A 24946-nucleotide genomic window follows, 5' to 3' on the forward strand; every position below is an offset into this window, starting at 1 on the left:
GGACACAAGAGAAGGAGCACATAAAGAAAAGGAAAGATATTAGGGAGGGAGAGAGAAAGAAGGAAAGGATACAAACAAGAAAAGAAGAGGACAGCAGAAGGAAAAAAAATGGAAAGACCAATGGAGACATAATAAAGGAAGGAAAAAAGGATACATAGAAGGTACAGTTGAAACCAGATATTTGCACACACCAAATAAAAAGACACATTTTTTTTTCTCACTCTGAAGTTAAACGTGACAAAACTTTTCTTGTTTTAGGTTAGTTAGAATTACCCAAATTATTTCTATTTGCTAAGAAGATGGGAAGTAAGGAAGGGAAATATGTAAGAAGGAAAGAAGGAAGAAAGAAAGGAAGGAAGGTAAAATACAGAATAACTGTCTGGAAAACCAAATATTTTGGATGTTCTTGTTTTTTTTTTCCCCATTACTATCAAGACCTAGAAAACCACAAATTGATATTCCAGACATTCCTGATCTTGCTGTCTAGTGAGGCTGAATAAAAGCTGCATCTGGATCACAGAGACAGTAGAAGACCGACACCTGGATTCAAGACGGAGAAGACTTCATCTGGACCAGGATCAGACCAGCTGGCCTGTGAGGCTTTAGTTAGGAAAGTTCTTGATCTACTCAGGTGATGTATTTTTTTTCATGTAGGAATGTAAGTTTTGTTTGTAAAAGCAAAAGAAAGGACCCCCACCACCTCACCTGACCCTGAGGCTGTAATATTGGCACACTGGTACCTTCCCCACATGAATTCATAAACTAAACGATTAGCCTCTGTCTGTAATTGCGTTCTCCCTTTCTTAATAGAGGAGGTGAGGTAAAGAGCAGGGGGGAAAAAAACAAAGGACAGTTAATTTCTGATTTCCTCTGCTCATTTGAAGGCAAATTAAGTGTCAAACAGCTAATACGAAGCATATTTCATTTTATGAGCTTTTAATTTAATTCCACCGCCTCATATCACCGGAGCCCCGTTAGCTGTTCGCTGCTAACGCCTGCTTCTAGTCTAAAAACGAGGGGCCATAAATAAACATGTTTCAATTAGGCCCTTCACCGTAATAGGATGTGATTCTGTTCATTTGCCGGTGGTGGATGTGTCGCTGTGGCAGAGAGAAAACAAGCTGCTGGGCGTTCACCGTGTTTTTTTGGACGCCCGGTGGTGGCTGGCTCACGCGGCACGGCGGGGGGAAGCTGACTGGATTGATGGAAGTGCCGCAGGGCCAACCCAACTGTAATTACAGGCCGTAATGAAAGGTTGCATGGGGAAGTACCGCAATAATAGTCCCTGTGTACTTAGGCATATCTTTGAGAAGGCTAATAACGATTAATTCTGCACACGGTTGGGGAACTTGTCTTAAAACAATTCAATATTTCACCATAAGCCGCCTCTTGTCCGCAGTTTCCCTGGAACGGCGGCGATACATCGACTGCTCCTACTTATTTGCTTGCGTCTGACTGCAAAAAGCATTACTGAGCTCAATGCTTAAGTCCATTTACTCTTTTGGCTGCAGCTTTGCACGCGTGAAAGTTCAGCACCAAAAGACCGGGATGTGTAATTAACTCCAATTTGCCATCAGGTGGTTTCTTTAATACCACATGTGACAAGTGCTTCTTTTCACTGAGGAATTCGGTGCTGCTTTTTAATAAAGCTTGCAATATTGCTTCTTCGCAACGCAACAGCTTTACAGCTACTAGATATCGTGCTTTGCAGGAGTACAAATACCCCGTGAAACTTTGTTTACAAAGAAAGATCTGTCCGAGATTTACGATTCTTAATGTGGCACCCTAAAAAAAATTTAGTACAATTCTCAGAAGACTTTATTTAGTAAATCCACCTGTGTGCAATTTAATCTCAATAGAAATACCTCTGTTCTTTAAAGGTCTCAGTGGTTTATTAGGGAACATTAGTGGACAAACAGCATCATGAAGATGAAGGAACACAGCACATAGGTCAGGGAGAAGGGGTTGGATTAGATTAAAGCAGAGTTAGGTTTTAAGGGAATATTTTAAGGTTTTAACATCTGTTGGAGGATGATTCAATCCATTCTGAGATGATGGAATGAGTACGGAGGTAAAAGCCTTCCAAGTCAGGCCAGGCAACGGACATCTGGGTGACTTTGGAGAAACTTTAGAAGTCAACGTCTCAGGTCTGAGAAGTCGTAAGAGTAAAGGATGAGCATGAGTAAAGCGTGAGAGACGAAGGTTATCTTCAACTGGTGCATTTAACACACCTGTTGTACTGAAATGACCTGAAACAGAGCAGATAAATGGTCTACAAGCTTGATCAGAGGCTTTGACATGTTTGACCCTGTTAGAACAGGGTCAAACAAGACGATCAAAATTATACAAAATGTCGAGTGTAGAGAGGAAAAACAATATCCATCATTCAAATTTCACTATCCATTTTGTGAAACATGGTGGCGGCAGCACCATGCTGTGGAGATGCTTCTTTTTTCCTTCAACAGGAATAAAACCTCAGTTGGGAAAATCAGGACAATTATTAACCAAATACTTCAGAAATCTAGTTTTTATGCAAGAATGGTAAAGTTAAAGGCAATGTTGAAAGAAAACCTGTCTCTGTTTTTTAGCAGAAACAAGAAATCTGTTGTAAGACTTGAAATGTGTTTTATTTAAGAGACATTTTCTGTTTGTTAAATTTTTACTTGTAAAAAATAACTTAAGTTACAATTACATTTTATTATGTTGGTGTATCAAAGAAAATTCCACAAAATTACAGTGAGGTTTGTTTGGGGTCTGAAAACTTTTCCCAGTGCCTTGTAAAAGGCATGACAACGAGTTCACAGAGTCCATTTAAATGCGTTTGGCCACTCAACAGCTGCCTTATAATCATGACAAATAGTTTCCGTCAACGTTGCACGTCATATGAAACAGCTCGGAGCTTAATGGTTTGGATAAAAAGGCCTTAAGTAGCGAGGCAGAGTGCGGCCGTGTCTCCGATGACAGCGAGCCAAGCGCACGGGTAATTCCCGTCCAAACAGAGTGACTGAAGACGGCGCCGCCGCGCAACCTCTCCGCCTTAATTCAATTCCCTGCCTTAACGTTGTCCCTCCGCCCTCTCCTCATTTTTCTTCCTCGTCTCCCTCCCTAACCTGTGCTCCACATCGCTCCAAAGCACTCCTGACGGATAACAAGCCCGGCTGTTTGTTTGAGCCCGTGTTGCCTGCGCGTGTTCGCCCCATTATCTCCGCATAAGCTAAATGCTAAATTATATTTGCCATTTTGTTTGCAGTGACATGGGACATCAATCACCTCCCTTTTTTTAGTCTTTTCTTTTTCTTTTTTTTAGTTCCTCCCTTTCTTCCTCTGGTGCGGCAGGAGAGGTTGAGAGGTGGGGTGGGCTGGAGGTAGGGGGGGTATAAAAAATTCATTACGCTTAGTGGCACATCAGCAAGGGAGAGATATGACTCCTGGAGGAGAAGGAGGGAGGATGGGGGGAGTTGATAATGATAAAGAATATCAAACATAATGCGGCCCAAGTAGCTGCCCCATTCAATTTGTCCTCATAGCGCCATGATCGCTTCCTTCGCCTGGAAAACAAGCGCCGCAGGGACAATGAAGCAGCTAGTAGTGGTGCTTACTACTTGGGTGCAAAGAATACAAATGATGAAGGTACGGTGAACAGAAAGAAAGAAGGAAAGTGCTTTTGAAGTTCTTCTCTGACCCACCCAGTCTCCAGTAAGAGTCACACCGACTGACCACCTTTGTCCTTAACGAGGAATAACGCTGTGTTTTTACCTGACTCTATATATTTGATAGACTGAACAGTCAAGAGCCCATCTGTGTCTGTCAAAGACGGGTTGATGTCGGCAGAGGCATCACTCCCCGCTCCTCCTGACAGGGCTTGATCATGAGAACCGGGCGCGCTCCCAGGCTCCCCTTGGCCCCGCTCTCATTTTCATGTCTCTGACACATGTTCATTTGCTTCTCTGACATGCAGATCATGTTGCGCACGCACGGGGGCCGTGGCCTTTGATCCTGAGAGGCAGAGAGGACGCTCCACGCCCAGAGGCGGAAGGAAGTTTTCGGGGCTTGATTTGTATCGGTTGTGATCAGCAATATTTTAGGGTCTGTGTTTGTGTGTGTGACCGGTTTGAGAGACTTACACATGAAGAGGGTTTACGGGCGATGGCTCGTAGATGTAACGTCCCTGGGTGTGTCTGTCGTCAATTGGCACAGGAGGATGGAAGGTGGGGAAGAACGGTGGAGCGGCTGTGTGGAAAAGAAAAGAGAAAAGCAGACTTTCGTAAAACACTTCTTCATATTTCCATGTGAATTTCTTTAGGTAATCTAAAACCCAGCTGTAATGAAAGGCTGATGGCTATCTTTCAGTGGACCCACCCAAAATGAGAGCTCATTAAATGCTCAGAGCAAAAAGTGGCCAGCTCTGAAACATTCGCAGTGGAAGTCTTTGTAAACCTGTCTTTAGCTTCAGCTGTCTTTCCATCACCTCTCCGCTGAAGTGAAACAACCCCACAGCATGTTGCAGCCACCGCCATGTCTCACAGTTGAAACGGCGTGATGTGAAATATCATTTTTTTGCAAGTAGGCCAAAATATACGTTTGGTATAATCTGATCAGAGCACCTTCTTCCACAAACATGTTGGAAGAAGCTTACAATGCCTTACGTTCTTCCACTCTTCCAGCAAGGCAAGATTTTTCTGAGTCTTTCATAGTTTCAATTTACCAGAGCATCTTTTTTAAGGTTTGCTATGTTTCCTGCATGGTTTGTGGCAAACTGCTAAAGGGACTTCCTGTGGCTTTCTTTTTGCCAAAGCCGAGATTTGTGGAGTGCAAAACTAAAAGCTGTCCTAGTTGGCCTCATTCTCCCATTTGCTGTACAAAAGCAATACCATAGCATGATGCAGCCACCGCCATATTTTACTGAGGGAACAGTGTCTGCCATGCAGATTGTGAAGTGCTAATCTGCATGGCAGATGGTGTAATAAAGGCAGCCAAGGAAGTAAAATTTTAGTCAGTTATGAAAAGACGACCTTCTCCCACATTTCTGGCATTTTCTACTTGTCGCAAACCTCAACCATGGCTTCTTGTGCCTTTCTTTAAACCACATGTGTCAAACTCCAGTCCTCAAGGGCCGCTGTCCTGCAACTTTTAGATGTGCCTCTGCTGCACCACACCTGAATAGAATAATTAGGTCATTAGCAAGGCTGTGGAGAACTGATCTACACAAGGAGGAGGTAATTAAGCCATTTCCTTCCAGCATTTCGTACCTGTGGCACATCTAAAAACTGCAGGACAGCGGCCCTCGAGGACTGGAGTTTGACACCCCTGCTTTAAACAGTGGATTTCACCCATCTGTGTTGTAAATCTCAGTTATTATGGGCTCATTTTCTGATTATTGCTCTCCTTGCACATCACATACTCCCACTTTAATGGACATGTCTTGAAAGGTCTGCTATTTTGTCATGTTGTTGATAGATTGAACATTTTCCTGTGAGCTTTAATCCTTGCTTCAAGTTTTTCCCTAACTTGAGGATTGGACGTAGGGAAGAACGGTGGAGCAGCTGTGCAGCAAAGAAAAAGAGAAAAACCTACTTTTTTGAACATTTGTTCTTAAGTCCATGTGAGACCACTTTGCTAATCCAAATCACAGCTGCCATGAAAGACAGAGCCTGATGGCTATCTTTCAGTGGACCCACCCAAAATGAGAGCTCATTAAACGTGCAGAGCTAAAAGATGCCCTGCTCTGAACCGTTTGTTGAGGAAGTCTTTCTAAACGTCTCAAGGCTGATAGAACTCAAAATAAGCAGTGGTAAATAACCAAAAGAAAAGCAGCCAAACGGCACATTTCTCACCGTGCCGAGCATAATGTGGTTTCACACAAAGGATAACATTTAAGTACAACCAATGGAACGCACCGAACGAGAACAAAAACATCCTTTTCCGGAGGCTTCTTTTTCTACAACCCTCCCCACTCCAACCAAGATAAAACATTACAACATTTGCATAATATGTGCTTGCAAGCTTTTCTCTATTTTTACTGCTGAAATTGAAACTCTTGCACCACATTCACACTAAAATCCCACATGTGTGCCACTCATCTTCCAACCTTAACTGAACTCCAAAAAAAAAAACCTTGATACTAAATCTGGATTTGGGTTCTAGAGCACCGACTTGTTCACTTCGGGACAAGTCGAAACAAGCGGACAACGAGTAGGAATCTTTCAACAAGAGCTGCCAACCTGAGTGGTGAAACTAAACAAAAAGGCCAAAGTAGAATTTTGTCTTCATTCACATCTCTTTTCCTGAAGCACGTGTCGGTTTATTGCCTGTTGCCGAGGCCAAGCTGCGTCTCGGCACCCTGAGGCAAAGCATGTGTCAACATCTGTTTAACTTCACTCAGCAAGTCTAACGCTGCTAGGTATGTGTTTTTACTTCTTGTTTTCGCCTGTAAACATTTGAGCCAAGTGGGCAGATGGCCAAACAGCGGGGGGTGCCAGGCAGTTACGCAGGAGTGGAGGCCATGACAAATGCAGCTGCATTGCTGGGCAGCGCAGCAGGTGTTGATCAGGCGCTGCTTACCTCATCGTTCACTCATTTCACACAGACATTTAGTGCCAGATTGTGATAAAACACAGACAGTCGAGAGGTGATCTGGTTGGTGTTGTTTGCAATCCTACAGGATTAGGTGTAGGCATAAAGCGGGACTTCCTTAAAGAGCCAAACGAAAGAGACTTCAATAAAAAAGAAAAGGACGAGAAGCTGAAGTCAAAGTCGGGTGAGATGAGACCGAATGGAGAACCAAATGAAGTACCTGAAAACTCACTGAAGTTAAGCAAGATCTATGGATTAAACAAATTTATTTACTTTGGAAATATTTCTGGTTGCAAAAAGCACCAAGTCATCGCAAGAAAACTAAGTTCACCCATTACTTTTATTAAGGCAGCGCTGTTTAAAAACTAGTGTTAAAAAGTTACGATAGGCATGCATGTTAAGCAGCTGACTGCAGGCTAGCTACATCAGCAGATAGCCCAAGTAAGCATAAGAATTGCCATAATTTATCACTGGATCGTTCTGTTGCAACTTTCTAACATTGTAATTTTATGCCTTAGCATGGTAATGCTACTAGTACCAAAGTTCTGGTTGTTTTTGGAACTAGAGGCCTTATTTCAAAAGTAATTTTACAGAAAAGAGGGTGCAAAGAGAAAGAGAAGAAATAGCTTGAAAATAATAACCTAACATAGGAAAAGCACGACGAGAACTGTGGCCTCTCCACTGTAGGCTCTACTAATTAAGCTGCCCAGATCCCCAATGGTAGCAAGGTTTATTAAGATTTTGAAAAGCAACCAATTTGAAAAATGTGAAGAAGTTTTTGGTCAAGCTGTTCCCTTGAGTTTTCTCTGTGTGGAGCATAAAGCTGCCCCTCCCCCACCTGCAGCTGCTGGTTAGCTAGTTAAAGAGAGTTACTGCACTTCCCCTAGCTTACAGTGAAAATAAGTTTGAATGTTTGCAAATATTTTTCAGAGAGAAAAGCAGATAACAATCAAAGGTCAACACTGTTTTCAAAAACTATCCAAAAATGTAGATTTCATACTTATAAAACCCTTTTAGTAAAAACACTTAAAGCAAGTTTTCTGCACAAACAGCTCCTTCTCAAAACTGATGCAGCAGAGTTAATGTGTCCTTTGCTTTAACATTTTTGCTCTAAGTGAAACAAATTTGTCCCTCTTCTCTTTTAAAGGTCTCATCTTTTAAGCCTATTTTTGAAACCAGGCCTGCCTTCAGAGCATCAAGCAGATGCAACTTGAGTATTTTTAGAAAGATATTTACAGGTTCTCTTCAGAGAGTGACACGCAAATTTGTACAACAGGCAGCTGTAATCTTCTCAAACTTCTTAATCTTGTAAACTGACTAACATAATAAATAAAAACACATAACTTAACTTGAACTCGTGTAGTTTTCTGGAAATTTCTTCTTTTGTTTCTGTGTTAATGCATGAATGAAATTGTCATTTAGGGTCAGTAAAACTAACTGAAAGGAATATAGCAGTTTCCTTTAGGATTGGGTGTATATCTTAAAACTTAGTGTTATGATCCCGGGTTGTTTTGGATTTTGATCTATTCTAGTTTGAGTATTCTGTGTTCTTAGTCTTTCTTAGTGTTTCTGGTTATGTTTATTTCTTGTTCATAGTTATTCTTACTCTAGTTTAATTATGTTGCTTAAATCTAGCTATTCTTTAGCATTAGATTTATTTTTCCTGTCCCCCGTCTACTCTCTCTCGCTCCCTGTGCCACTTTCCCTCTCCCTATCGTCAGTCTTCCTCCTGTTCTCCTCCTTTAACTTTTCTGCTTTAAAACAATTTTTTTATGATCTGTAACCACGGTAACAAGGTGTTGTTTTTACAATTGGGAGTAGCATTAGTATCTCAACAGCTCAAATAATACCTAAACTATGACCCCAAATCCCAAAGGAGTTGAAAAGCTGGCTTCATGAATGCAAAGAGAGAGAAGGAGGAAGTTCAAGGAAAATATCCCCGACTCCAAAGTCTCTCTGCCCGGCTTCCTCACCATACAGTCAATCAGAGATTTAAAGAGGAGTGGAAAAAAGCAAACGAGGTGGATTAGCTGTGCTTGTCAACAATGAATGGTGTCATTCAGGACATACTATTGTGAAATATTGTCTCTGCTGCCTGGATTTTGAGCTGTTAGCATGACAGTCATGAGAATGTCAGAGTCGTCAGTCAGAGGCTTTTTCAGATTATTTGAAAGACCGACTGCTGTCCTAAATAACAGTTATTTGCAATAAATAAAGTAGTTTTGAATTGAACAGAATTGAATTTAGAGTCATGACTGAATAAAACTGCACTCATTTTCAGTCTTTATTTGTAAAGATGTGTCTATATCTTCATAATCGTGCACCATTTTCTATTGGTGTGCCCTAATAAAATACATTGAAGTGGGGAACTGTAATGTGACATCATGTGAAAGAGTCCAGAGGGGATGAACACTTTTGCCAAATTCTGTAACAAGTAAATGTAAAAGTTAGGCAAAGTTTTAATCCAGCGCTCCCAGTTACAGAGATAAGTGCTACAATCCGACTCCATGCGGCTCTGGGAAGTATCTGACCACTCCAACTCTGCTTGTTTGATGGTTTTCTCCCGATGATGTTTTTCTGGCTCAGCTCACGTTGGCTGATTTCAGAGCTGCTGCTGCTGCTTCTAAGGGAGGGAGGGATGAGGGGAAGCTGGGATGAGCTCGTAGTAGACGAGGGCAGAATCTGATCTGTTTACTCGCCGCAGCTCCACTCGTGGGCTTTTTCGGCCCTTTTGGCTGTCAGATTCGGAAATAAAGCTTTCAGGTTTTACACCGCGTGTTGCGCGCATCAGCTCAGTGCTGGTAAAAAATTTATGCTCTCTAATCTAGCTCCTCCCCTGCCCACATAGCAGGAACTTTGTACTAACCTCTGTCATCCTGGCCGATCGGATGGGGGGGAGGATGACTGCAGAGATTACAAACTGTAAAATAATTTCAAAGACTCCACCTATTTGCTTCTTTGCAACACATGCTTTCATTCCCACATCCAGCACTCCTCATTGAATTACCCAGACCTCTTTTGTTTATGTCTCAGGAGGCACTCACTCAGCACAGCCCACTGCATAGACCGGACCCTTTTTCTCTCTCCTTCATCACTCCTTCCCTCCCTCACTGCCGCACGACGAAACCATTCCACTGAGGTTTATTTAAATCGTCTCGCAAGTTTACTTTACCATAGCCCTGTCTAAATACAGCCTGCCACCTCTTTTACACCAGCGCAGCTCTCCATTAGCAAGGCAAACATGCTCATGTCACTGGAGGGGGGAATGTATACAGTCACAGAGAACAGAGAGCGAAGTAGAAGCGGGGGAGAGCCTCCATCCTGCAATCCATCTCCACTGTTTCCTGTTGGGACTCCTTACTGTTTACTCCAGGACTAAATTGCCCCTGCTCTTCTGGATATTCAAGGGGTATTCTGGCCCTCTGATACAAAATACAGCTGGAAGGCAAGGAGGAAGCCCAAAATGAAATGCACATCTGAGGTTTAGCTTCCCTACTGCAGCCACACACCACAGCAGCTGAAGCATTCCTTCAGAGGAAAGTAACTGTGTTGTTGTTTCTTTTGTTGTTTTTTTTTGTCCTGGAAGAAAATGTGGTAAATCGCCAATATCACGCAGTACCTTATAAAAATATTCATACCAGATGAACTTTTTATGACATTACATTTGAATTTTGAAAGTCTGACACAAAGAGGTTCATAACTGTTAAATGGATATTAAATCAATTTAACAATTTTAAGTCTAGACATTCTAATCCACAAATTAATTTAGCTCTGACCTTTGACTATGCCATTCTAACCAACCTATGTGTATGCTTTCTCCTTCCTTTAAAGCTCTCGTCTGTTGGCTTCTGGTGTTTCTAGGAATTTATTCTCAGCTTCAAGTTCAAGTCTTTTACTCCATCCATCTTTTTTTTATTTAAAGCATCCTCACAGAATGATTCCACCATCATCTTGTTTTACTATAGCTATGGTTTAAAAAAAAACTTTAAATAACTTTCCTTCTAGCTATCAAGCTACTTTGATGGTGTATTAATATTTTGTCTTTTATGATGGTTACATTTTTGATGTATTTCTAATTTTTAGTATTATTTTTAAAACTTGCCTCTCATTTCAGAAAAACAGAGTTGTAAAAAAGCTTGCAAATGTATTCAGATTTTTAAATCACACTTAAATGTTTTATACTCTCAAGAAAATGTTAGTATTTGACAAAGATAACCTAAATAAATAGGGAAAAAACTGTTTTCGATTGATGATTTTGTTTATTGAAGTGAAAATAATCTATGCCAAAAGAGAAAGTAATCCTCCAATTTTTGTTAAATTGATTTATTATTCATCATAAAGAAAACTGATATTTTTGGTTGCAGTCAGACCAGTAGAACTGAGAAGTCAGCTAAACAGAACCAGTCTGTCAAGATGAAGTATGCTAAAGATTTCAGACTTATAAATTTGTATCTATCAGTATAAAAATGGTTACAAAGCAATTTTCTAAGGCTTTTGGACTCCAAAAAAACCAGAAGGAGAGTAATTATCACCAAGAAGGACAGTATGGAATAGTGGTGGACCTCATCAGGAGCGCACTGACTACAAAAACCACGAGAGCGCATCGATGACTCATTCAGGAAGTAACAAAACCAACAACATCTAAAGCACAGAATGTTTCCCTGCCATAGTTAGGATCAGTGTTCATGATTCATCAATAAGAAACAGACACAGAGCAGAAAGGTCATCAGTTGGAGAGCTGCAAGGTGAAATTCACTGATGACCAAAAAGAACAAAAAGTCCCATTTCAAATTTGACAAAGAAAAAAAAAACATTTATATGCTCCTCAAGACTTTTGGGAAAACATTCTGTGGTACCTTTCGGAAGGTGTATATCATGTTGCATGTTGCATTTTCCTCTGAGTAAAGCTGTATTTTGTACTTGTACATATAGATAGATAGATATCCATGTACATATATACAATAGCTACAGACATATGTAGATAGATATAGATATACAGTAGATATAGATATATGCATATTCTAATATGTGATTGGTATTTTTGGAACCAACAGAAATCTAGAGTTTAAAAAAACACTCAATTTCCTCACTCATCAATCAGCCTTTCTCCAGTGTTCCTAATTATTTTTAATTACTTTGGCTTAACTTTTTAGAATGGCACCAATTCTTTTTTTCTCAGTCTTTTACAGGAAGGGATGGAAGTTATTAAGATATGATAATAAATGGGTCTTAATGAAAGGGCAATTAGAAGCAAACTTTGACCAGACTCATTAATTCTAATTCAACACAAGCTCAGGACCAAAAGCCAGCTTCTCCTTCATTAAAGAGAGGATGGTAATTGCCTTGTCCTTTATTGGACACTTGATTCATTTCAAAAGGAGGTTTAGGAATAAAGCCGAAAGCACATTATTTCCAATATCCTCATTGGTTAATCTCCACTCATAATAGCAGTGTTTCCTACAAAGGATACTCTCTGCACTTTGGGACGTATGTGATGTGATACTCGTGGTAAATTTCTGTCAGTTTCGATTCTTATTTGGGTTTTGGTACTAAAAGCAATTTCTCTTCTTTTTTTCTTTGTTGTCAACTCAGCACTGGGAGATTATTGTCTCAACGGGTAAACCTGGACTCGCTCTTTCTTCTGGTAAAAGGTTCAGTGACTCTGCTCTAACAGGGTGTCACCCGCAGCCGAGGATGAAACTCTCCTCCATAAACAGAGCACTTCTCATCGACGCTCCGCTGCGAGAGCACAAAGAGCCAGTGACAGATTGTCATAAGCGACTAAGGCGGAGTGAGAAAAAAGGGCTGCCGCGGCCTGCTCCAGAGGTTTGTGAATTGCTAATGTGGAACATATGAAGCCTGCGCCGGAGCTGTGACTGCCAGATTTCATTATGCCACCTCTCTTTACCGCTCGTGATCTCATGGCTCCGGCATGCTCGTCTGCAGCGAAGGCCCACGCTTCACGCTGCAACTTTGCAACAGTTTGCACAAAGTGTAAATGATTCCCGAGACTGTCTTTGTGCAAGTTTTAAGGCGTATAAATGTGCAGCTCTTGTTGCTCCTTATTGGAAGTGAAAGCAAGCAGGAGTTTATGACTTCGCCCTGCAAAAGAGGAGGGACTTGTTCCTGGCTCCTGCTGCAAAAGATGTTCCCATGAGGCAGATAAATCAGAGGCTCCCCTGTATATTTTTTCTTTCTAAACTTTGGATTGAGTAGATGAATGTTGTCATTATTATAAAGCAAAATTTAAAGAAACATATGTCATGTAGTATTAGTCATGCTTGGCATCTAAAAGCAGAAATAGTTGATATGTCTGATACATAAAATGTTTACAACAGTATCATTTTTTATTTGTTTTTTATAGATATTTCTGCAATGCAAAACATGGAGAGAGAAAACCTTATATAACTTTAGGATTCCAAAAATTGCAATAACTTCCCAAAAAAAATGGATCATGGTTTTATTTTCATTAATTAGCTTGTTGTAAGAAGACAATGTGCTGTATAGGGATGAGAATTTGTTTTAATACAAAGTATATCGTTTTATACCTTCTCTTCAAGCTTTGTTTTCATATGCCAAACAAACAACAATACCACAAGGTGGCAGTAATGGACCAAGTTGTTTTCCAAGCACCATAGTCTCCTAGTGTCCGGTATTGTCATTCTACTAGAAAGAAGCAAAAGATTGAAAATTAAAACGTCCAATGAGATGAAAAATGGCTGCGGTCACATTTGCTACCAAAATTAGCCAAATCACACATGCGGTAATGCAGCTTATTTTTTTATCTGAGGGCATAGAACTTGTGGTAAGAAGACTCACACCAAGTGTTTAATCTAATCAAATTGAAATAAACATTTTTAAATAACAGAAAAAAGACAAGCTACTTGAAGCTACTTCTAACATTATAATTCCTTAGAAAAACAGCTTTGTATTGACTCCGAATCTATTTTAGTAACTTTAATGAGCACTAATGTGCAAAAGCAGGCATGAATCCTTTTCAATATTTTCTACGTATATTTACTATTTGTGTATATGTACATGCAGGGAGTGTCAGTATAGACGAAATATTACGATCATGATGGACTAATTATCAAGATTAACATAAGATTTTTGGTTTAATTTTCCACCTACAGTCACCAGGTGGCAGCAGAGAGGTACACTTCGCATTCAACTGTAAAAACCTAAAAAGACACAACAGAACAACTTCAGTTCCAGGTGCGGATCAATTCAACCTTTCGCCAGTTTGTTCTTTGATAGTTTTTGTCTTCTAATGTCCAATGTTTATGGGAACAAAAGGGACCCAGCTGTCTTGGGACATGCACCACCTTGGGGATGTTTTGTACCTGCTTTGTTCAAATAACTTGAACTTCCACCAAATAGTGCAAATGTTGAAATAGTAGAGATTCTACTTTGATCTGAATAAAATTTTGGGTCTTGGAATGAAAATATTAAAAACATATTGCTTGCAAAAAAGACTTTCCACAAAATCTGGGACAATCAGAAAGATATTTTTAGAGGTTTTGTCAGCTCTAGTGGCCTTTTTCAAGCAGTTGTCAGACAGAAAAGTGGATTCTGAGTAAGGGGGAAAGCATGCAGCAAAAGTAATCGGGCCAGGACTTGAACCTGCGAAGGCCGTATCAAGGACTAAGGTTTCCATACATGGGTCACGCTTTGTCCCCACAGGGATTTTTGTTGTGTACATACAGTATGTCATATTTGCTGGCGATAATGCCTGTATGCATCATGTATGCATGCCTAAACTACAAAATAACAGCAGTTTTTGATTTCACTTTCCTTCAAGAGAGTGGCTCTTGATCACTCTGATGCTGAAAAAGGATGGAAACTCCCAGAAGACCATCAGGAGAAGCAGTTTGGAAGCTGCCTCTCTTGTGACGCCAAATTCCCCCTCTCTGATCAATCCCCTCTCACCCCGCCTCTCGCCATGTTTGTTTACACTGAGACCTCAAGCTGTTTGGACATGTAAATAACACTTTAAGAGACTGTTTCGCTAAGCTCAATGGGAGTTGCTGTTAACTTTTGGAGCGCTTTGCCTAATTACAGGTCCCAGATTGTTTCAGGTCTAATGGCCTAATTACCGCTGTATAAATTAGCCTAATGCTCATGCTGTGCAGAGATTTCTCGGCTTGCATTGCAAAGCGGGGGCACTGCAATACAGATAAGAACAAGCTTTTATTCAGCAAAAATACTATACGGAGCAGGAAAGAAAAGTAGCAGAGAGGTCAAGCAACAGAGGAGTGCTGAGCGTCGGCTTGCCAATCTGTCTGCCATTCATCATATGCACCAGGCTGGCAGATCAAACTCTGCCCTTCCTCTATAAATCAATAGTTCTTTCCTTTTTCCGCTCTGCTCTTCTACCCTTTTGCCTTCTGAGTCTCTTTCTCTCTTCGTCAATGGCTCTCACACCCCTAAGCACAAACAGACTCTCTGTCGGTGAAAGTAATTAACATGGTGCAACAGAGAAGAGAAAATGAGCAGTAAAAAGAGAAACGATAACAGGCGGCTTTCTGTTCAAGTATACATTCCAAAGCTTCTCGCTGTCACAAGCAATTTGTCTGTCTAGACCTAACAAGGCGGCCGATGCCCAAACTTTCTGCTCACGGTTCTACAAGTTGACGCATATTTCTGCTCTTGAACTTGTTGCTCAATCAGTTTTGAATATTTAACTATTTCCCGCAACAAAAATGTTGATTTAAACCAAATCCTAAAGGTTTTGAAGAAGAGAATCACCAATAATTTATGTTCATGCCAGACTTTCAGTATTCCCGGGCATTCCAGCATCTGCAAGACATTTACTATCTAGTCCATCTCAACAAATTGCACACTAGCACAAGTTTTTCTTGACAGAACGCGGCTCTTTCAGGGGGCCCCCAGCACGATTCAACTATTTTTTTCTTAATCTCTCTCTCTCTCTCTCCCACTGGTTCCCATATGGATCCGTGAGTGAAGGGAATTTAAGAGGGGCCTCTGTCTAGCTACAATCTATCTCCTGCATTTGCAGAATTTGCCCCAGATTGGGATAAGCTGGGGAGCAGAACAAAGAGCTGTGCACCTTTGCCGCCCCATCACGCTCCCACCCAGCTGGGGGAACAGACACAGCAGTTTAGTAGCTGAAACATTTCACTACACCGCTATCCACGTCCCAACTTTATCTTTTACATCTGTCTATCTCCCTTTCTCCAAACTATAATAACTCTGAGGCAGAGAGGGAGTTGATTTAAACCTCAGATCGACTCAGGAGGACTGCAGTACATGCTTTTTCCTTCCACTACTACTCTGTTCTTTCTAGTAAAAAAAACACCACCTACTTCAGGGATTTGATTTTTTAGGAAATCTGAATTTAAAAGCTGGGGTCACAGGTAAAAGTCTGCAGATATTTTTTTACCACTAAAAACATCAAGATTAAGCAACTATGTAATAAATCCTCCAGATTAAGTGCCTGCAACTTGCAGGTCCAGATCCACATTTGGCTCTTTTGACCCTCCAAAGTGGCCCTTTTAGAGAAACTTTATATATACCTGAGCAGTGCTTTAAATAGAAAAGTAATAAAACAGCTAACTTTAGCAATATTTGCATAGAAATTCCACATCAGAGCAACATCAATGCTACAAGAAATCCAGCAACTCACTACTAGCTCCAGTGGAGTAGAAAGCCTGATTAAACTAACAGCTTGTTATAATTGTGAATGTGTAAATATTTTCTGCAATATGTATTTGAAAATGTAAACTATTTTAAGCAGGTGTTTATATTTTTGCTTACACCTATGTATTTAATTAAAAAATATATTAATTAAATGTTACACATGACATTGTTAAAAGTGTAAAGATATTACATTGAAATGATATAATATTGGTGTACATACTGCACACACTAGAGTTTTTGCTCTGAGTTTTTGTACAGTGAGAACCTCTTACTGGCCCAGTCCAACCTACTTGTGACTTGAATTTGGATAAACTTGTATAATCCAAATATTTTCCTTCTGCCCTCACAGTCTACTCCCATGTTCTCTACCCCCTTTCAAGCATTACACAGAGTCTGCACTGGTCTCAAGGGGTACATGGCCATTATTTTAGCTAACAAAGGAAAGTGTGTGTCACAGAGTAAAGACCGGTGTCACAGCAGCAGGCAGACAAATGGCTTCTAGGCTCTGCAGGGCTAGATATGGTTTGACGCCCTTTGAACCAATTAGATCGAATAAATACCACAACATCTGGAACTCTCTGATTCTCCTTCTATTCCCCTCTCAGTGGTGCTTCTATTCATGTCACCTTACCCTCTCTTTCACCCTGTTTCTAACTCTACTTCTTCTAGCTAATCCAGCCTCTCAATATTCGAGGCACATCCTCCTGATCTCTCCTCTTTCCCTCCTCACGGCATCCAAAAACAAGGACAAAGTTGTAATCCATTTACTGCACTCTTGTCAGTTTCCACCCAAATAATCCGAAAAGACGTATGACTGGGCCCTAGATACTGTCAGGGGACAGAAAGGCAAGAAGAGGCAGAATGCACTAGAGGGTAAGAACGAGAAGGAGCCGTTGAAGAAGAGGAAGGAGCAAAGAGAGCTTGAGTATAAGCAGGAGGAACTTGTGTCCCAGGGATTTGAGTTTTGGTCACGCAGGTGGTACCCAGGGGCCTTCCTCTGACTCGAGCAGAGAGACAACCTTAAAGAGGATTAACCCTTCCGGGGGGCTTTAATGAGACCTGAAAGTGCTGGGCACCAGAGAGCCAGGGCCGACTGAGGTTCGCTGGCCTCGCATCCCAGCGGTTGAGGCGCTCGTGCAGCCCCCGTGGCCTGCAGCTGCCCACTCGCAGTGAGCTACATCAAAGCGCCCGTCTGGGAAACGGGAAGGTGGAAAGGCAACGCGTTGGAGCGGGAGAGGCGGGAGGAGGGATGGAGGAATCCCTTATCTCCTCCTGAGAGGATGCTGCTCTGTGGTGCAAGATTGTCTGGAGCTGCCACCTGTCCCAGGCATCTTTGAAGGCAACACTAAAGCCTGTGATGGGCCTGACCTCCTTGAGCTCCCATTCTTTTATGTCTCTCTTCATTTTCTGCCTTGTTACACCCCCTCCCTGCTCATTCCTTTCATTCTCTCACCGACTCTTCTTCTTTCCCCTCCAACTCAGCCATTTGCCTTTTCTCCAGTGATTTCTTACATTTCACCAGCCTGGTAGAAACATTTTAATTACACTGCACTCATCAGCCTCCTCTCCATGTTGAACAATAAGCACTTGTGGCCCTCCAGAGACAAGAGCCAGATACGGGTTGTTGGCTGTAGGAATAAGGGTCCTTATCTTCACCGCAGTAAGAGAGAAATGAATACAGAAAAGGATGAGATTTGAATAGAAGAGAAACAAACATGTTTATTCTCTCTCATCTCAGCGGTGATTATCCTGCTGGAAACTGGAAGGTAAACTTAAGGAAGAGCTGGGTATTTTAGAGAAGCCCCCTTCGGCGTTTGGCGTTGTTGTTTTTTTGTTGCCAATTGAAGCTCATTTTCTCTTTGAAATGACAAGACAAATCTTCATGTTAAGTCTTTTTGTTCTTACTTGCCTCTGCAAGTTGACTGATTAACCAGCCACACACAAAAGCAGTTCAATATACCAACAGTCGTTGCGGCGATCCAAGGAAATGCGGACCATTCCTTCGGAGCGTCTTTGGCTCTCGTCTTAATTCTTTTTTAGCCTCTTCACATTTAATCTTGTCATTGTCGATGAGGGCCGCCATTACTCCAAGATATTAAGTTCACACTTATGAGCCTTGTGGCGAGAGCACCACATGACCTTAAGACAGTATGAGAGTGCATTCCCGGAGCACTTCATACTCTGCTTAACCCTCTTAAATCATCACGCACTACAAAGGGGCCGAAAGCATGTGAGAATATTGCCTATCTTACAGCATGAGATGGCTCTAATAAGCTATATAAAAGGGGATCATCTGATTATCCCTGGTGCACTGGACCAAGGGGCCAGAGCAGAGCGTGGGCCTATGTTGTTCTTTCTTGATGAAAGGAGGTGGATGGAAGGGATCCCTCTCCATCGCCTGCAGTCTGCCTCAGGCTTCTCTGTGCCTGCGCACCACTGGGGGACTACACCGAGCCACCGCACTCAAAAAGCCAATATTGAAACAATCACAAAGACAAACACTTACCCTTGAAACAGGCACGTGTCCTCTCACCCCAGGCTTTCCTCCCTATTTCCCCAGTCCTTTAGGGAAGGGAGGGTGTTTGAACCTGCTTCCGAGCCAGTTGTCACATTTAAACTGACAAGAGACTGGAAAGTTTGTTCTTTGAGTTCAAATAAATTATCAAGAGACAAAAGAATCTTTTTCTTGTTCTTTGCATGTATACACACATTGTTGCTTTGAAATTTTACAGTCTTCTTACCTGAAATTTGCAACCCTTTGTCACATTACAGCAGAAAGGATTTTATGTGATAGACCAATGCAAATTAGTTCAAACTTGTGAAATAGAAGTTTGGCTCCTAAATTTCTGCACAAAAACATGAAGAGTGACATTCTTGTACAAAAACAAGAATATGGGTGTGTGTATTTGACTAAGGGAGTTAGAAAACCACCCAATCCCAAGTTTGGACCAACTTCCCTGATTCACATGAAGAAAAGCATCCCCACAACATAACGCAGCCACATTAAAAGACAAATCACATAAAATCCCATTGATGATTGTAGTTCAAAAGTGGCATTGTTGAAATTGCAAAACGCCAATCTGAAAATTGGCCTTTTGCATCCAATTTGAAATGAGAGAACTGCGAGGTCTGGACTTATTGTGAAGTGGATCACATTGATTTGTGACAGTTTATACATATGAAAAGGTTTGGGCACCCCTATTAATCTTAATTATTTTTATTTCTAAATATTTGGGTGTTTGCAACATCTATTTCAGTTTGATATATCTAATAACTGATGGACACGGTAATATTTCAGTATTGAATTGAGGTTTATCGTACTAACAGAAAATGTGCAATATGCATCAAAACAAAATTTGACAGGTGCAAAAATGTGGGTACCCTTATCATTTTATTGATTTGAATACTCCTAACTACTTTTCACTGACTTACTGAAACACAAAATTGGTTTGGTAACCTCATTAAGCCTTGAGCTTCATAGACAAGTGGATCCAATCATGAGAAAATGTACTTTAGGTGGACAATTGCAAGTTGTTCCCCTATTTGAATCTCCGCTGAAGAGTGGCATCATGGGCACCTCAAAACAACTCTCAAATGATCTGAAAACAAAGATTGTTCAACATAGTTGTTTAGGGGAAGGATACAAAAAGTTATCTCAGAGATGTAAACTGTCAGTTTCCACTGTGAGGAACATAGTAAAGAAATGGAAGACCACAGGGACAGTTCTTGTTAAACCCAGAAGTGGCAGGCCAAGAAAAATATCACAGAGGCAGAGAAGAAGAATGGTGAGAACAGTCAAGTACAACCCACAGATCACCTCCAAAGACCTGCAGCATCATCTTGCTGCAGATGGTGTTACTGTGCATTGTTCAACAATTCAGCGCACTTTGCATAAGGAGAAGCTGTATGGGAGAGTGATGCGACAGAAGCCTTTTCTGCAAGCCGCTTGAGGTATGCAAAAGCATATTTGGACAAGCCAGCTTCATTTTGGAATAAGGTCCCGTGGCCTGATGAAACAAAGATTGAGTTGTTTGGTCATTAAAAAAAAGGCGTTATGCATAGCAGCAAAAAAAAAAAACAGCGCTCCAAGAAAAACACTTGCTACCCACTGTAAAATTTGGTGGAGGTGCCATCGTGCTTTGGGGCTGCGTGGCCAATGCCGGCATTGGAGATCTTGTTAAAGTTGAGGGTTGCATGGATTCCACTCAATATCAACAGATTCTTGAGAATAATGTTCAAGAATCAGCTACAAAGTTGAAGTTACGCAGGGGATGGATATTTCAGCAAGTCAATGATCCAAAACACCGCTCCAAATCTACTCAGGCATTTATGCAGAGGAACAATTACAATGTTCCGGAATGGCCATCCCAGTCCACAGACCTGAATATCATTGAACATCTGTGGGATGATTTGAAGCAGGCTGTCCATGCAAACCATCAAACTTAACTGAACTGGAATTGTTTTGCAAAGAAGAATGGTCAAAAATAACTTCAACCAGAATCCAGGAACTCATTAAAAGGTACAGGAAGCGACTAGAGACTGTTATTTTTGCAAAAGGAGGATCTACTAAATATTAATGCCACTTTTCTGTTGAGATATTTTTGCACCTGTCAAATTTTGTGTTAATGCGTACTGCACATTTTCTTTCAGTCCAATAAACCTCATTTCAATACTGAAATATTACTGTGTCCATAAGATATCGGTTGTATCAAACTGAAATAGCTATTGCAAACATCCAAATATTTAGAGATAAAAATAATTAAGATTAATAGGGGTGCCCAAACTTATTCATATGACTGTGCACTTCCATAGTCAGCCGCATTTTGATATTGAGTCTGGCAGAATGAAGAGCTAAATCGACCTGAGATAACTGATAAACGACAGTTTAGTGTTCAACTAAAACAAAATAACACCTACATTGATCGCACACGTGACCTGTACGATCCATGCAACAACCACCTTCTGCTGAACTCTTAGAGCACAGTTGCTGTGATACATGTGAAGATTTCTTTGGGCAAAATATTCTTACTTTCACTGACTCTAGCTTAGCTCAGTGGGTTTCTGGGATCAGTCAAGGACGGCAAGGCTTTGGTATGGGGGATTAAGGCCCTGGCAGCAAGATATGAGCTAGATCTATTAAGGAGCTAATTTGTGCTGATAGGCAGGCGGCCATCACAGCTTGAACAAACTTAAAGTACCCATTCTAGCCCTATCAATGACCTACTGTGTCAGTGATATGGTAAAACCCCAAAACTGACATATCTTCAGTTCTGTAAGTACTTTCCTTTTACTTTTATCTAACTCCCCTCCTTTCATTTAAAAGTCTCTGGGGTTTCAGTGCAGCAGCAACAACATTCAAGTCATGCTAGGCTTGGCAAATATGGAAAAAGGAGGAAAGACTTTAAAGACGAAGATCTCCTCGGAGGAAGAAGAGATGCTTCGCCAGCAAATGGGCTCTCTGTCGCTAAACGACCACTGGCCGGCTAATCGGGGCACAATGTAAACAGATGTCAGCACTGTGCACTGCATTCACAAATGCTTCCCAACAATTAAGATTTTAAGAAAGACTTTTTTCTCATTAATCCTAATCTCAGTCCTTTTCTCCTTATCCCACAGCAAAGCTGTATGTATTAGCGTTGTGGTAAGAAGGATAGGGACTCTTATCCAGTGTTTGCCCAAGAAAAGCAGCTAAGACTTAGGCATCACCACGATTAGCTATTGCTAACAATAGAAGTAATGTTTCCTTGGTGCCTCCTCTTCTGCTCTGAAGTGGGTGTAAAAAACCAGAGTAAACACAGTCTTAGGCCGAGGACATAAGAGGAAAAGGAGAATGCAAGTCTGGGTGAATAGCAGAGATTTTCCCCCGAGGATAAACCCCTCTCCTTTTGCGCTCTTCTCGTTTCTCAACTCCCACACCTCCCAGAGCTTCACCGCCACGTTAACGACCCAGCGGCCAGGTGTGGCAGGGTTGCAGGTGCCATCGCATTTAGCCATATTAAGCACTGACACACAGCAGCGCTAAGAGTAATCGGATTTACCTGGATGTCTGCTGCATGGTGTGTCGCTCCCTGCAAGCACAGCACAAAGGCTTACCGCCCCCTCTCCATCACACACGGGCAGCGCACACACCTGGGATGAATTTAGCAGTTGACAAAGCCCTCATAGTATGAGTTGTCTGTGCGTGCACAAACCCAGTGGATTTTTACAACTCGTGGTGCGGGAGTGGCGACAGATGCTGCAGGTCTGTGGTTCAAAGTACATGAATGAGGCGAGGAAGGGGTTGGGGGATTGCAAAGGTTTAAGGGGAGCCCTTTCCTTCTGCTGACCCTAAATATGGCGAAACCCCTGGAGTCCAGGATGTGGTACTGGGTTCAATCAGACAGAATGGGACCGCCTTGGGATATCCACTCATGTCCTCAACACCTGAGGCCAGAAGGAGGTGTTTTACGCAGCAATGCTCTCATCTCAGATCATAAGTCTTCCTTAGCACAGGAGACATCATAGGAGCATCAATGAAAAACACCAGAAGCCATGCAGACTTTGTGGTTTTAAAGGTGAAATGCAGATATTTTCTATTCTCAATGGTGTTATTTTTAATTGCAACACATTGCTTAATGGGATTATTTGCAATTTTGACTTCAAGACAGGAAATGTATTATTCAGTTTTTACTGTTTCTGAAAGCACACAGTGCTGATCTCAAGCCACACTGAATCCTTTTTAAAGTCTAGAGAAAACTCTGGGTGGATCATTTTTATATAGTTTCATGTACTTTTCTGAACTAGCTTTAGAGTAGGGTTTGTAAACAAACCAAAATATCCTGGGATGGGAGGGTGGGATACGCTTCACTACAAAAAAACTTTGTTTCAGTGTTTATTCTACTAGGTGTTCCATACTTACATAATGCCAGATGACAAACTTCAAAATTTATTTACTTCTTTTGTTTGAACGGATTCATTTATTAAAAAAGAAAAAACATTTGATTGTGTGATTGATTGCCATTATTATAAATATTCTTCCCAGAATCGTTGATTTAATCTGAAATTGGTGCTACTCTTGCTTCCTCTCCACTAAGCTTATGCTTACTTCAGGATGAGGGATTGCTGCTTAATCAGTGATCTTAGTGCAATCAACTGGGCTTTCCTAGGTAGATAATTGTTCTACCAATAAACTGTCAACTCAAAAGCACATTGGAACTGTAGGTATTTAGATCTGAGTCTCAGTATTTACCTAGACTGCACTGAAATTTAATGAGTTGATTTGAACTCATTAACTAGTTATGAATTTGACCCATTTCTCTTGTAAAGAGACTTGAGATGACATTTGTTGTCACCTGTTGCTTAAAAATACATTGAACTGAGCTGAATTAGTCTAAAACCAGAACTTAAAATATGTTAAATGAGCCTAAGATAAGGTTCGGACTCAGAAACTGCACTCGACCTGCAGTTTCCATGTTTCCATGGTAGCTACATGACGTGTGGTAAACCACTTGAAGAGCGTACATGACTTGAATCAAGATGAAACTGAAAACTGAGGTAGCTCAAAACAATCAAATAATTTAAAGAAAAGTGGACATGAGGGAAAGTGAGAAGATTTTAGTATTTAACTTGACGAATATGATAAAAATCCTCACATTTTGGCTGTAGAAGAAGAATATGTGCAGAACACCAAAAGCTTCTTAGAATGCAACTTGATGCTCTGCCCTGCTTCGTCAAGCCCTCTCACATTCAGTCACAAAGAAATTCTCTTGAAGCTTCACGGCCCCTTTGACTTTTCATGCTGCTTTTGAACTCTCCATTTCAGGCTGTGACTTTTCCGCATGACCCCAAGCCTCGGAGTGACCTCCACCCCCCCTCTTTATTCCACCCCTGCCGTCTCCCTCCCTGCGCCTGCAGCGGTCTGGAACCACCAGAGCTCCTTCACACATACCCACACACGTTCATAAAATGAGAAGTGGCAGTGTTGCTGAGTTAGGTCAGGATGTAATGTGCAGTAATGTTCTGCCCTCGAGGCTCCTGTCCAAAGCACCATCGCCTGGTTTTAAGTAACCTTTCCCTTAAAGAGGCACCTTGGTGGCTCTATTCTCAGGCACCCAACCACAAGTGAGTACAGGCTAATGAAGTGGTTAAATAAATAGAGTGCTGGTGGAGTCTGGGATTCGGTGGAGTTTTTCATTAATGTCAACACTTTAAAATTCTCCTGTCCAACTCCGTCTGACCCAATTCGAGGGCAAAATAACCAAACTTAACGAGTAATCACATCAAATCTTTGTCTTACAGCTACAACGGCTGCCAAATTAACCTCCTAATCAGACTCTTAAAACATCTATCCCCCCTGCCTTTTCTTCCAGTGTGCACACACAGCCTTGCTTTTATCTAACTACAACTGTTTACCTCACCTTTGCTTCAAATTATCTCCACCATCTCAATTGGACCAGAGCTCTCCCCTCACCTCCCTACTCCAGGGCTTCGTCTCCTTCCCTTTCTCTTACACAGCCTCTGAGAGAGTCCCAGAGAGAGAGAACGAGCCAGAGTAGGGGGAAGCTGAGGTTTGACTCGACACTGCTTTGGGGCTTTGAAGTGTGCGTTGATGAGAGAAAGTGGAGTACTGTGTTCAGACAGGCCCCTAATGAGGGAATTAAGAAGCTACGCCGGCCTGTTCCCCATACTAACTTCCCAGGCACCAAACATTGCAAGCAAGCGTGCATGTGTTCGC

At 41.5% G+C, this 24946-nt stretch overlaps 1 protein-coding gene across 4 annotated transcripts in view; it reads right to left on the minus strand.

The window, feature by feature from the left end:
• LOC102238290 (zinc finger protein GLI3-like) overlaps positions 1-24946 on the minus strand; it is a 122779-nt gene that overhangs the window by 48884 nt on the left and 48949 nt on the right. For all 4 annotated transcript variants that reach the window (XM_023326341.1, XM_005798596.2, XM_023326342.1 and 1 more), the window contains exon 4: positions 4125-4230. In XM_023326341.1, the coding sequence (XP_023182109.1) occupies positions 4125-4230 (106 nt within the window). The remainder of the gene's footprint in view (positions 1-4124; positions 4231-24946) is intronic.

The sequence above is a fragment of the Xiphophorus maculatus genome, chromosome 21 (assembly GCF_002775205.1).
Source record: "Xiphophorus maculatus strain JP 163 A chromosome 21, X_maculatus-5.0-male, whole genome shotgun sequence".
In the NCBI taxonomy this organism is placed as follows: domain Eukaryota; kingdom Metazoa; phylum Chordata; class Actinopteri; order Cyprinodontiformes; family Poeciliidae; genus Xiphophorus; species Xiphophorus maculatus.